General features: G+C 62.6%; 2 protein-coding genes across 5 annotated transcripts; one reads left to right on the forward strand and one right to left on the reverse strand.

Annotated features, from left to right (window-relative positions):
- Positions 1-105: 105 nt before the first annotated feature.
- SRPK3 (SRSF protein kinase 3) lies at positions 106-5,706 on the forward strand. Its single transcript, XM_024755811.1, has 15 exons — positions 106-249; positions 416-563; positions 1,551-1,659; positions 1,790-1,877; positions 2,176-2,263; positions 2,830-2,936; positions 3,018-3,183; positions 3,289-3,314; positions 3,756-3,885; positions 3,969-4,205; positions 4,297-4,397; positions 4,698-4,805; positions 4,877-4,946; positions 5,027-5,119; positions 5,260-5,706. Exons 1-15 carry the CDS (start codon positions 106-108, stop codon positions 5,442-5,444), a joined length of 1,800 nt encoding a protein of 599 aa, XP_024611579.1. The 3' UTR covers positions 5,445-5,706.
- A 45-nt stretch (positions 5,707-5,751) lies between these two features.
- Positions 5,752-13,747, reverse strand: IDH3G (isocitrate dehydrogenase (NAD(+)) 3 non-catalytic subunit gamma). 4 transcript variants are annotated; one of them, XM_024755844.1, is made up of 13 exons: positions 13,556-13,744; positions 10,223-10,261; positions 9,928-9,939; positions 9,571-9,668; positions 9,133-9,245; positions 7,919-7,979; positions 7,689-7,821; positions 7,426-7,559; positions 7,064-7,166; positions 6,826-6,972; positions 6,393-6,487; positions 6,249-6,309; positions 5,752-5,957 (listed from the first exon to the last, which is right to left on the reverse strand). In XM_024755844.1, exons 1-13 carry the CDS (start codon positions 13,634-13,636, stop codon positions 5,856-5,858), a joined length of 1,179 nt encoding a protein of 392 aa, XP_024611612.1. In that variant the 5' UTR covers positions 13,637-13,744; the 3' UTR covers positions 5,752-5,855. The 4 variants fall into 4 exon arrangements, 3 of the variants coding, with proteins under 3 accessions (XP_024611612.1, XP_024611614.1, XP_024611613.1); XR_003004628.1 differs by having other exon boundaries at positions 5,877-5,957; positions 6,393-6,516; positions 13,556-13,747; XM_024755846.1 differs by lacking the exon at positions 6,826-6,972 and having other exon boundaries at positions 13,556-13,747.
- Positions 13,748-13,754: the final 7 nt, after the last annotated feature.

The raw sequence follows: 13,754 nt of genomic DNA on the forward strand, positions 1-13,754 counted from the left end.
TCTAATTTATATCCATCCTTTCTCCCTCCCCCTTCCCCACTGTATTTATGTTTGCTGGAGCATCACATCTGGAAATAAAATAGAAATGTCTTTAGAAGAAGCCCAATGCCCAGCCCCACCTTCGCCTGTGAGTCTCTTCAGTGCCCCAGCACAGCCCTCCCCTCGGCCCAGGGCTACAACTTCTGCTACCTGAGAAAAAGAGGACTCCGAGGCCTTGCTCTCCTCCCTCCCCTGACCCCTGCGGGAAAGGTGCCCCTGCCCTCAGGCCCCCATCTCTGCCACCCCATCCTCCCAGTCCTTTCCTTGGCACAGGGACATAGAACCAAGTGTCGCCAGTCACTGCCAGGTCCCCTCCGCTTCCCTCTGACTCTGACAGTCCCCAGCTGGCCTCCTGGCTCCCCTCTTCGCCCCCCAGCCCTCCTGGGAGCAGCCAGTGTTCTTTCTGAAGAGCCAAAGTGCCCACCGGTCTCTGCCGGAAGCCCACAGTAGTGCCCACAGGCTCGGGGGGCTCCTTGGCCGCCCAAGGCCTCCCCTCGTCTTCCCCACCCACGCCAGCCACGGAGGTCTCCAGCCCATCCTGCTGCCTCCCTGGAGGCTTCCCCACCCACCCCCTTTCTGGGGACCCAATTCTTCTTCCTGGTCCCTTGGATGGGGTCCCAAGGTCACAAGCTCCAAGGGCTCTCTGCCTGACCCGGACACCTCTGCCACTAGCCCACTAGAGCTGTGGGCTTACTTGCTTCCCACTTGAGGACCCCTGAGGGCGGGGCCAGGAAGAACAGCTCCCTACGCCTCCTACGTGGATATGTGCACGTCTTGGAGCCAGTAAGCAAGGGAGGGCTGGGCCGCAGGGAGCCGGGAGAGACCGTGCAGCAGTAGAGTCCCAGGCGGGCCATCCCCAGGCCGTCACTCAGGCCCGGCACCTGTGGTGGGAAGAGCTGCCCGCAGCTCACGCCCCTGACCTTTGCCTGGCCAGGGCCCCCAGCGACGCTACACTGAGGGACAGGAGGGCCCCAGCCTGTCTTGGGGATCAAGGAGCCATCGGAAAAGCAGGGACCCAGCAGAGAGGGGGCAGGGAATGAGGTACCCGTGGGAATGGCAGGGATCGCCTCTGGGAAGGCTCCCCCAAGGGCCAAACAGGAAGCCAGAGAATGTTCCCAGAGTGTCACCGGCACCCTAGGGCACGTGAGCAGGGGTGAAAGCCCGGCCCGCCATGCCCGCAGTGCCCTTGTGTGGCTGTCCCCATCAGTGGGCTCTGGAGCACAGGGATTCAGTCTGAGGACCAGGTCACCGCCACATGCCTACTCAACGGTCCCCTCTGCCAGCCCTGAGGCGCAGGGGCTCGGCCTGGGGCCCGCGTCACCACATCCCAGCGTGGGTGACCCCTTGGCCCTGGGGTGCGAGACTGCAAGGGTGAGGCCTGCCTCGGCGCCGCCCGCGGGGAGGGGCCAGGGCCAGGGCCAGCCCACGTGGGCCGGGCGCCGGCGGGCCGCGCTGTCCTGGGCACGGGGAAGGCAACACCCCCACCGCGCCCGACGGGCTCCCTTCCCCAGGTGGCTACTACCCCGTGAAGATCGGGGACCTGTTCAATGGGCGGTACCACGTGGTGCGCAAGCTGGGCTGGGGCCACTTCTCCACCGTCTGGCTCTGCTGGGACATCCAGTGAGTGCCCCCTCCACCCCCCGAGGCCCCACGCCAGCTGGGGTCCTGCCCTTGGGCACCGCTGAGGCCACGGCGACGGCCCCGTGGGTCTGGCCGGTGCCGGCAGCCGACGCGGGTCTCGGTGTCGCAGGCGCAAGCGCTTCGTGGCCCTCAAAGTGGTGAAGAGCGCAGGGCATTACACGGAGACAGCTGTGGATGAGATCAAGCTCCTGAAATGTGTGAGGCGCCTCCCCTACCCGCTCCCAGCGCCCCAGGAGCCGCCCAGGGCCTGGCAATGTGGGTGCAAGGCCTGCCGGGGCTCCGCGGGGGTGGGGGCAGGGCTCCCGGAGGGGCAGGCTCCAGCTGGCTCCGTGGAGTGGGAGGACCCGAGGAGCGGGCAAGGGCGGGCCGACAGCCTTTCTTCCAGCGGGGCCCAGCTGGGGCGGGAGGGAGGCCCCCACCCCAGAGGGGCCGCCCGGGGAGCAGCTGGCGAGGGGCAGGTGGCAGCCGTCTGTGGCCCCTTGGCTTTTGCTCCAGGTCCGAGACAGCGACCCCAGTGACCCCAAGAGAGAAACCATTGTCCAGCTCATCGACGACTTCAGGATCTCTGGGGTTAATGGAGTCCGTATCCTTCGTAGGCTGAGCAAGCAGTGTGGCAGCGCAGGGGCCAGCTGGCTCGTGCCTTCCCAGCTCCTAGGGCCTCAGTTTGCCGATCTGCACGATGGGGATTATCCCTTCCAGTGACACTGCGAAATATCTCCATCACCACTTTGGGGATTTGTGTTTCTGTGGTGGGGGGCAGGGAGCGGATAACCAGGTTGGCACTGGCTATCCACGGGCGTTGCTGGGTTACCCCCAGGTGGGAGGGCCCACCTCTGTGGCAGTGCCTTCCCTTTCGGGGGGCTGTCCGTAGGCTCTTTGGCAGACTTGGGTGTAGGACTGGAGATGGACTGAGAAACCCGTCTATTCCTCCAGTGCCCTCTCCCTAGGGTGACCGCGGAAGGTACTGTCCCAACTGGCACACCTAAGAGTGACGGGGACACTGTGACACCGGGATGGTAGCAATACCGGGACCTCCCAGACCCGGCTCTGCACTGCCCGAGGCTCGCTGCTCCCCCACCCCAGCTGAGGGCGGGCAGGGCCTGTGCCCCAGCTGCTTGCCCACTGACCGCCCTTCACTCCCGGCCCAAGACGTGTGCATGGTACTGGAGGTCCTAGGCCACCAGCTCCTCAAGTGGATCATCAAGTCCAACTACCAGGGCCTGCCCGTGCCCTGCGTGAAGAGCATCGTTAGGCAGGTGAGCGGCAGGCGTCTGGCCGAAGGGCGCTGCGGGGCGGCCTGGGCGGCGCCGGGGGAGCTCAGGAGCGGCTCCCCCCAGGTGCTGCGCGGCCTGGATTACCTCCACACCAAGTGCAAGGTCATCCACACGGACATCAAGCCTGAAAACATCCTGCTGTGTGTGGGCGATGCCTACATCAGGCGCCTGGCCGCGGAGGCCACAGAGTGGCAGCGGTCAGGGGCCCCGCCCCCATCCCGGTCCACAGGTACCAAGAGGCTGAGCGGGGTGGGGCGGGGCCCGTGGGCCTCAGCCCCTGCCTGAGTCTCGGTTCCCTTCTGTCACTCCATGCTCTGCCTGCCCCACCCCCCAGTCAGCAGTGCCCCCCAGGAGGTGTTGGTAAGTGGGGGCGCCCCTCTTCCTGGGCCTCACCTTCCTCAGCTTCTCGGGTTCCACCCTCCCCAGCACTCCTGCAGTGGCACTTCCAAGCGGCTGGGTGGCCCAGATGTGGATGATACGCAGAGTGGGCCACGTGCCCCAAACTGCCCTGGGTGGCTGCTGGGCTCGCCCCCGCCTCAGTGGAAGGACACTGCGTCCGAGGCTGGGAGGGGACGGAGCGGCCCCTAGGGGAGGCTGGCACCCACGGGCAGGCCTGCTGGTTCCTCCCCAGCCTCAAGCTCTGGGGAGTGGCGGGCAGGAGGGGAGACAGGAGGCGGGTGAGGGGGCGCTGCCACGTCTGGTGTCCCCGGAGCCCCCGGGCCTGCAGGCCGCGGGCAGAGGCTCGGGCTGCTCAGGGGATGGGTGACGGGCACCCCGGAGTGACCCTGGCTCTAACGGCAGACCGGTAAGCTGTCCAAAAACAAGAGGAAGAAGATGAGGCGCAAACGGAACCAGCAGAAGCGGCTGCTGGAGGAGCGGCTTCGGGACCTGCAGAGGCTGGAGGCCATGGAGGCAGCGGCCCAGGCCGAGGGTGAGGGGCCAGGGGGGCGCAGGGCCGCCTGGCACGTGCCGCAGCGGCGTCTGCTCACACACCACCTCCGCCCGTCTCCCCAGACGCTGGCTCAAGACTAGAGGGGGGCAGCGGCTCCACCTCCTCTTCTGGCTGCCAGCCTGGGGGGGCCCCGGCCGGCCCCTCCCCGGCCTCCTCCCCTGCCCCCGGGGGCAGCCGCAGCCTCAGCCCCAGCTCCCAGACCTCAGGCTTCTCGGGCTCCCTCTTCTCCCCCGCCTCGTGCTCCATCCTCTCAGGCTCTTCCAACCAACGCGAGACCGGGGGCCTCCTGTCACCCAGCAGTAAGTCAGGCAGCGGCAGGCACAGGTGGGCGGGGCCGGGCGGGGCAGCTCCAGGCCAGCTCAGTCTCTCTCCCTTCTCTTGCTTCCCCAGCACCATTTGGTGCCTCCAACCTCCTGGTGAACCCCCTAGAGCCCCAAAATGCAGACAAGATCAAGATCAAGATCGCAGACCTGGGCAACGCCTGCTGGGTGGTATGAGCGGGCGCCCTGCTATGAAGGAGGCGGCACAGGCCTGAGCCGAAACCAGCACCGGCCCGCCTGGTCAGCAGAGCTGGGCCCACGGCAGGGGGCGGGGGGCCACAGGGAAGCGGCCAGCCTCAGCCTCAGGTCGTCTGGCCAGACCCTTGGGACACGTGGGGACGCTGAGGCTCAGAGTGAGCCCCACTGTGCTCCTTGGGTGCACGGCCCAGAGGAGGTGGGAGACGAGAGGGGGGCAGTGAGGGGAGGCCAGCCATGGCCCCAGCTGCTCCCCAGGGCTCCCCTTGCCTGCAGCACAAGCACTTCACCGAGGACATCCAGACGCGGCAGTACCGGGCCGTGGAGGTGCTCATCGGCGCCGAGTACGGGCCCCCGGCCGACATCTGGAGCACGGCGTGCATGGTACATCCGTTTGGGCTACCCCTGCCCAGAGCTGGCCCACCGGCCGCAGCCTCACCCTCTGCCCCTTCCAGGCCTTCGAGCTGGCCACTGGCGACTACCTGTTTGAGCCACACTCCGGAGAAGACTACAGTCGTGACGAGGGTAGGGGGAGGCAGGCCCTGGGCTCGGCCTCGGGGTCTCCCGGCCGCCCGGCTTCCTCCCAGCCCCCTGTCTATTCACAGACCACATCGCCCACATCGTGGAGCTGCTGGGAGACATCCCCCCGGCCTTTGCCCTCTCGGGCCGCTATTCCCGGGAGTTCTTCAACCGGAGAGGTGGGGCCGAGCGGGCGCAGGCCACCTGGATGCAAGGGGCGGGGCAGGGACCTTGGGTTCTGAAATAGGGGGAGCAAGGGGTCCCAGATCAGAGTCCTCCCTGGTGGAGCCTGACCTAAGGCCCACCGGCCTGCCCCCAGGAGAGCTGCGGCACATCCACAGCCTCAAGCGCTGGGGCCTGTACGAGGTGCTCACGGAGAAGTACGAGTGGCCCCTGGAGCAGGCCACGCAGTTCAGCGCCTTCCTGCTGCCCATGATGGAGTACATCCCCGAAAAGCGGGCCAGCGCGGCCGACTGCCTCCAGCACCCTTGGCTCAACCCCTAGGCCCAGCTGGTGCTTTGGGCAGCGTGGGACGGTCCTGGCTGCCCCGACCCCCAGCCCTCAGTGCCTTCACGGAAAGCAGGACGGCTCCGCCCCACCCCCCCTGCTGAGTGCCTCACACCGCCCCCTCACACCACCCCCCCCCCCCGCAGGGCAGAAAGATACCAGGGCAAGGCCTGCCTTTCAGAATTCGTTCTGCCCCCAACCCTCGCAGAGGGCCCTCTGAATGGGAAGCGTGCTGCCTGTTTTCTTAATAAAGTGTGACTGAAACACCAGCGTCCTGGGGTGACAGAAGCACGCGGCCAAGGGCTGGGGCAGAAGTGGGTTTATTCTGGGTCCACCCACCGAGCCACTCAGGGTGCTGGGGGCGCAAAGGGGATCTAAAGGGCGGGCCGAGACAGTCCCGGGGACGGCCTAGGCCTCCACGGCCCGGCCGTTGATGACGCGGATACGGCGGATGATGTCCTGGATGGCTTCTGATGTGGTGCCCCGGCCCCCGATGTCTGGGGTGTGCATCTGCGGGAGACGGGCAAGCTTGGGCGCACAGCGGGGCCCGGCCAACGCCTGCGCCCTAGCCTGCAGGCAGCCCAGGGCTGCCCACAGTGCCCCGTGGCCTGCAGGGGCTGGGAGCGCCACCAGGAGGGCAGCAATACCAGCTATTATTCCTGCTCCTGCCCCAAAGGCCCCCACTCTGCCCGGTACAACCCCCCGCCTTGGGGGAAGCACAAGGTGCCAGGTCGCCATTTCCAGCCCCTCAACCCGGGCTGGGCTGGGAGCTGGACGGGAGGCAGGTGGGGGGAGCCTCACATTTTCATTGTCCATGGATGCCAAGACGGCCTTGCGGATGGAGGTGGCGTAGGAGTGGAGCCTGAGAAAGAAGGGCAGACTTTGGTCCTCGCGGCCTTGGGCACGGGCCGGGGGCCAACGGCCCGGCATCGAGAAGCCACTTACTTGAGGTGGTCGAGCATCATGCAGCTTGCCAGCAGCGTGGCCGTGGGGTTGGCGATGTTCCTGTTGGCGATGCTCTTGCCTGTGTTCCTCGTAGCCTGGAAGAGGCGAGACGAAAAGGAGGGAGCTGGGAAACACAAGGACGTCGAGTGTAGACTGCATTTGTGTAAAGCGTCCAGAACAGGCAAATCCAGAGACAGAAAGCAAATGACTCTGGTGCCAGGGGCTGGGAAGGGGGAACAGAGAGTGACAGCCACAAGTACGAGATTTCTTCTGGGGGTGATGGAAACGTTCTGGAATTAGAGAGTGGGGATGGTTGCACAACTCTGAGTATCTTAGAAACCAGTAAATCGTACACTTTCAACGGGTGACCTAGGAAGTCTGTGAGCTACAGTTCACAAAAGCCAGGGGCCCTGGCACTGCTGATGGCACTCACCGTCTCAAACACGGCATACACGTGGCCGTAGTTGGCCCCAGCTACGAGGCCGGGGCCCCCGACCAACCCCGCGCAGACGTTGTTGACGATGTTGCCGTAGAGATTGGGCATCACCATGACATCGAACTGCTGGGGCCGGGACACCAGCTGTGGGGCAAGGAGGGGACGGCCAGCACCTGGAGCACAGGCAGCCCCGGGAGCCCAGGGCGGGGGCCGCGCAGCATGGCAGCCTAACTACCTGCATGGTGGTGTTGTCCACGATCATATTCTCGAAGGTGATCTGGGGGTAACGGGCTGCCACCGCCCTGCAGCACTGGAGGAAGAGCCCATCGCCCAGTTTCCTAAGGGGGATGCAGGACACCAGCTCGGCCACTGCAACTGTCAGCTGGAGGGACGGGGCACGCAGACGCCACAGAAGGCTGGGTTCTAAACTACAACCAGTGCCGTCTGCGGGACGGGCAGAATCCCGTTCCACCTCCCCTAGGTGTGCACTGCGGTGAGGCCACAGCTGGGAAACGGGCAACAGGGCGTAGTCCCGGGCCCCAAGTCCCAGAGAGCAGGCCCGGGCAGCAGCGCGGAGGCGCGAGGCGGGGGGCATACATGATGTTGGCCTTGTGTACGGCCGTCACTTTCTTGCGCCCGCTCTCCCGGGCCAGCATGAAGGCATACTCAGCAATGCGCAGCGACCTGGCCTCGGTGATGATCTTCAGGCTCTCCACCACCCCTGCCACACTCTGAGAAGGGGACGAGCGAGAAGAGGCCCACGGCCTGTCTGAGCCTGCCCTCTAGCACGAGGTTCCCCTCGGGCACGGCGTCCCCGACCAGCGCCCTAGCCGAGCTCACGCCCGCCAACACGCCCCCACCTCATGCTCCAGGCTGCTATACTCGCCCTCCGTGTTTTCCCGGACGATGAGGATATCTATGTCCCTGTGCCGCGTCACCACTCCCGGCAGGCTCTTACAGTGGATGACGTTGGCGTAGAGGTCCAGGCTGGTGCTAGGGGCACAGGGGGAGAAGCAGCCGGCAAGTGCAACGTGTCTCTGCTGGCACGCCCACCCCCGCCAAGCCCCCAGCCCATGCACTTGGCTCTCACCGAAGGATGTTGTTTCGGGATTTGTGGGATGGCGGCAGGTTATGGTTTGTTTCAATATTGCCTGCAGGACAGAAACAAGACCAGCAGGCTGGAGAGGGCGCCCCAGGCTCAGCTGTACCACCGTATCCCCCTTTCCGACCCAGGGGACGTGTGCCAAGGGTGACTCCAACAGAAGAACACAACAGCTTCCGGCGGCAGAAGTGTTTCATAGAACACTCTAGCGTAACTTGCAGCGTAAGCCCCATGGGGGCAGAGGGGCATGTGTGTCTACGCGTTCGGTTCACTGATGGGCTCCTGGCACGTAGCATGCACTCAATAAATACTGAGCGAATGAATGAATGAACAAGGGTTGGCATCTGGCCAGAAGGTCTTGCTAGACCCTGGGTGGGGAATGGCAAGGCCAGGGTCTAGCCGGACAGAAAGTGACCACTCTTGCTTACTAACAGGCTGGTGGCTAGGCTGGCACCAGCAAGGGGACCTTGGCCACAGTTAGTGCCAGGCCCTGCGTCGAGGAAGCACAAGAGCTGCAGCTCAGAGGCAGGCAGGGGTTGCCTGGAAAAGACCACAGCTTCACCTTGGCTGGGACCAGGGCACCCAGAGGGCCAGCAGCTGCTGAGAGAAGGCAGTCAGAGGGTGCCAAGTAGAGGAGGGCTTTCTCAGGGCCCCCAGGGCCGCCGGCCCTCCAACTCACACCCTGCCTGGACTTCCTTCACCCAGAGTGCCTTGGGCACCCTGTAGTTGACATCGCTGCCCCTCCACGTGACTGCCAGGGCCTGGGGCTCGAGCTGGGTTCATCTTTGCTCACTCAGTCCTCACACAGAGCAGGTAATGGTCTGAAGTTTGCAGAATGAGTGATGGAAACAGTTAAGGACCTGGCGCAAACCAAGGCAAACTCAGAAAGGGTAAAGCTCCCGTCTGTGACATGCACAGCTGTGCCGACTGGAACCAAGGCGGCAGGCAGAGGGTTACAACTGCATCTCTGTGACATGTGGTTTGGGAAGAAAGACTCTGAGGGTCAAAGCTGACTCCAGCAGAGAGGGCTGCCTCAGGAGGGAAGAAGGGGGTGGAAGGGGGCCCATCCCTGGACAGGCTCCCGCAGAGCCTAGTGCCACTGAGATCTCAGAATCGCAGCATCAGTGGGGCCCCAGGGACAAGTGTCGGCTTGGAGGTGAAACGAATCACGTGCGGTGCCCCATCCTGGCCCCCGAGCTCACCCTTCAGGGCCACGCGGTTCCGCCGTATGGCCATGATGGCGTTTCGGATGTCCTCCTCGTCGGCGTTGGAGCTCACGTGCACCTCTTCGAAGTCCACAGGCACGCACGCATGCCTGGGGCAGAGCAGGGTCAGGGCGGCGGCCCCAGGCCTCCGTCTGGGAAGCCTGCCTGGACCACTGGGTGCAGAGGCCTCTCCCCTGCTGCTGCCCACCCTGCCCTGGCTCTGGCTGAGGGGAGACTGAGCCCACCTGCGCCAGCTGACAGGCGTGCACTTACACTCCACAACGCTGTCAGTGGGCCTGGTTCCACCCTCCCCGTGCCCGGGCCGGCCTGCTAGGATCGCAGACACTGGGACAAAAGGCCTCCCACCACTGGCTCGCTGCCCCTCTTGGCACAAAGTTCTCAGGGTCCCCCTGGCTGGGCCCAGGGGCTCTGTACCTGAACACAGACTTGACGTGCAACATGAGCTCTGGCCCGATGCCATCCCCTGGGATCATGGTGACCGTGTGCCGCCCACCATACTTAGCCGACGGGGGCTAGAAGGACGGGGAGGCCTTCAGTTCCCTTCCCCCCTCCAGCACTGACCCAGTGGGAAGGCCCACTGGGAGGCGCCAGCTTGGGGTACCACACCCCTACACCCTGCCCCACCCACCCCAGACAGGGCTGCTCACGGCGGGGGGCGCTCCTGGGTCGGGAGGACAACAGCAGAAACAGGCCCCGTCCCCGCCTGGACCCGGGTCAATCCCAAAGCAACTAAAAGCCCCAACCTAACAGGCAGATGAGAAAAACACTCACAATTGTTTGTTGCTAGAGGCGGGACAGGAAGGAAGAAGACACAGATCAGTCAAGGCTGGAGGAACAAGCTTTGCTGGGGAATGGGGCTGTTTCCCTGGGGCGCCGTCTAGCACGGTTCAGGGGAGAAGGGGTGGGCGAGCTCTGGAGACTGCACCTCAGGGGGAGAGACACAGAAGGGCAGGGAGCCCAGAGGCACGACACATGCGCGTGCACGCACGCCCACGCACACACACAGGCGGGCACACGTGAACATCAACACACGCACGTGCATGCACACACTCGGGTGGGTACTTACTGAGAAGCTCCTCCGGGGGGCTTCGTGGGCACCTAGAACCTGGCAAAGAGAACCCAGACGCTAGTGGTTGCCGTCTAGCCCAGAAAGCCAATTTGGCCAAAGGGCCAGCCAAGCTCCTGGCAGGGAAGGCGAGCGTCCTCACCGCGCCCAGACAGGCCCTGCGCCTCACCCGTGCACCACTGTCTAGCGCACAGCAGCACACAGACCAGCCCGTCGGAGCACCGCGGAGGGTCGCTACAACGCTTTACACCTCCTTCAGGTCCCTGGTCAGTGTTTTAAAAAATGTTTACATCCCGCTCCCCACCTTTTCTTGTTTCTGGTCTTCTTCAGCCAATTATTCCTGCTCAGTGATGTCTGTAACTTGGAAAAGTTGGCACACCAAACGTAGTACAATAGGGAAATCATGATAAACCACTGGGCCACCACGACCATCATTTACATCATTTTAAAAATCATGTTTTCTTGTTACAAAAGCAGCATATGGACAGAACACGAAGATCGGGAGGAAGAAGATAGCACCCAGCCCCGTCCACCCAGAGATAAGCACTGTTGGCACCATGGGGAATAGCCCTCTAGAATCAGAAATCTAAAAATGCAACCATTTGCAGAAGAATAGCAGATGCCAATCTTTCAGAAGGCTTTCATGAAGGATTGCAAAACTGCTTCGTGGCATACATGGACGACAGATGTCCCCACCCCCCCACCTGAAACAGCCTCGCTTGGTCACACCGGTGCCACGGCTGACAGCTTCAGAGCAAAAGCCACCCGAGCCAAATGGGACAGGTGCTCAGAGTGACCCATCTGGAGTCCCCACACTTTCCTGGAAGAAGAAGCCCATGTCCCAGCTCCCACCGCAGCGGGGCTACAGGCCCACACACTTTCCTCCCTGTTGTGCCCCGCCTGGGTGCCCCCTTCAATCCAGAGACAGGGGCAGGGCCAAGGTCCTCCTTTATCGCCTGGGAATGCCCTGCCACTTGCCTGCTGGGGCAGCAGCAGATCGTTCCAGCCAATGGCAGAGTCACTGTGGCCATTTTCCAAAGAGCCATGCCTTCCTGCTAGAAGTCTAGAAAGCAGAGGCTGACCGCCCCACCTGGGTCTCCCTGGCTGCTTTTCACAAGGCTCCCCCTTGCACAGAACTCCGGCAGCACAGGGGTTAGGAAGGGGGTGACTAACAGGACAACAGGCCCTGGGGGTTTCTGCTGATCCATGGGGCCCCCAGGTCTGCAGCCTAACGCATACTTGGGGCTTTTCTGTTTTCCTTCTAGCAGTTGTCAGTATCTGGATTCATCTTATCTGTAGGCTCTCAATACAAACTTGTGGATGGTGTTTGTATTGAGACTGCCTTTCCTCCAGGAAGCCTTCCCTGATGCCCTAAGGCTGCTGAGCTGTTGGTCCCCCTGGGCTCCCAAAGCCCTACCCACCCCACTCCCTTCCCCTCAACCACAATCTCACTAGGTTATCGCTGCTGTGCTCCCTCTCCTACCCCTAAGCCCCTGAGAGTGGACACCATGTCTGTCTGATCCCCTACTGTCACCCCAAGACCGAGCAGAATGCCTGGTCCAGAGCTGGGACACAAAAAACATTTACTGAATGAATGAGCATATCAGAAAATGAAGGAAGATATGACGGGCTTTGAGGCTAGGTCGACCTCGGTCCAAATCCTCCATCTACTACTCTTGCTGGCAAATAGCTTAACCTTGCTGAGCTTCCCACCCTTACCTGAAATCCACAGAATAGAGGTGCCCACTTTATCTGACTGCTGGAAACATTAAGCAAGAAGAGGTATGCAAGCTGTTCAGTCGCTAGAAGGGCACACGGGGCTATGCAAAAGCATACGCCCCCCTTTACCCCACCAGCCCCTCAGGCCAGTGTTCAAGGCTGCTGGCCAGTGAGGGGATGCTGGGCTGACCCCTACAGCTCCGAGCAGTAACTCCTCCTGGGTTTCAGCCCTCTGAGGTCTACTGGCACCTGGCAGGTAACCTGGCTGTGCCGGTGAGCCAGCGCTCACACCAGGCCTGGCTCTGCATCTGCACAACCACACCCCACCAGACCCTGGACCCCATCACTACCACCAGGGCCGAACGTCCCTCTCACCTGCTCCCAATGCTAGACGTTCCATCCAGCTTTGGCCAAAGACCCGAAAGCTCTCAGGATAGTGACTTCCCTGACCTTGCTCTGGACATATTCAGGCACCTTCCTTCAGGAGGTTACAAAGGTTCTGTGAAGCTACCTATCAAAGGAGCCCAGTATGAGGCAGGATGGGATATATGCATTGGTCTCCAGCTTGTTCATCAAGCGGGAAGGTGGACTGTTACCCTCGTCCTTTGATAGTGCCACAGAAAGAAAGGAGTCCAGAATGGTACGTGTCCCAGCCTAAGGGCTCCCATGATCCACATTTTAGTGAGGGTTCTCTCATCAGCATGTTTCTGTTGGATCAAGTACCAATGGTGGCTGCATATTTTCCCACGAGGTCCCAATTAATGGGACCAAAGATCTGGGCTTCATCTCTAAAGGTTCCCATACCCAGGACAACCAGTCTCAGGGCAAGGCATTGCCCAGCTAGCAACCTTGCACTGCCCCCCATCCCTGCCCCAATATAGACACAAGCACACACGGGGGAAGTCAGGGAGGAGACAGATGTCCCCACCAAGATCCTGCAAGAGCCTAGCTGCCAGGGACCTCTGGAAAGCCTCTGGTGAGCAAGTGGGAGGAGTCAGCATTTTAAACATAATTTCATAAACCAGAAGCTGTTACAGGGCAGTCTTCCCCAGGGCTCAGAGGGGGGAAGCATGGCCGAAGACATGTCCACAAGTAGTGTCAGCAAAGTCACAGAGTTCTGGAAGGTCAGAGTTGGGTGGATCCTTTGAGACAGAGGAGAAACTGGAGCCCAGAGAGGTCAGACCTCTTGTCCCTCAGGGCCAGTCCTGACTCGATGACGCTTCAGATGGCTTCCAACCCACCCAGGGACTAAATTATCCTCATTCAAGCGTGTCAAGAGAGAGGAATCAGACCTGAATAACCAAGATCCTAAACAGAGAACAACGGAAGCAAAGCCCTCGCGGCCTCCCAACCCGCCAGCTTCAAGAATCCTAGCCACAAGATGCAGACCCCTGAGAAGCCAGACCAGAATCAACTTTGGCTAACCCCTTCACTGACAGCGAAGGTGGCCAATCAACCCTGGCCCGCAGCGCTCTCCCCTCCCCTCACGGGACCCGCAGCCAATCGGGCCCCAGGACGCTCCGAGAGCGGGGGCCGCCGGCCTAACCCCGGCGAGGTGCGAGCACCCCTCAGCGATCGCCGCGGCTATTCCCGTGGCCCGCTCCTGCTTCTCACCTCCCAAGGACGGCAGAGGAGGGCCGGCCTGAGCACTGCCTTCACAGCGCCGGCAGCAGCCGTCGCCACCTTCAGCGCCATGATGTAAAGTGAGAACTGCCGCAGGTTCCGACTCGCAGATGCCGCTCTCGCGAGAGTTCGGCGGGCGCGAAGTCCCGGGAGGGGGCGTGGTCCCGCAGTGAGCACGCACACGGCCGCG

This window comes from Neophocaena asiaeorientalis, unplaced genomic scaffold (genome assembly GCF_003031525.2).
Source record: "Neophocaena asiaeorientalis asiaeorientalis breed wild unplaced genomic scaffold, Neophocaena_asiaeorientalis_V1.1 scaffold1004, whole genome shotgun sequence".
NCBI lineage: Eukaryota > Metazoa > Chordata > Mammalia > Artiodactyla > Phocoenidae > Neophocaena > Neophocaena asiaeorientalis.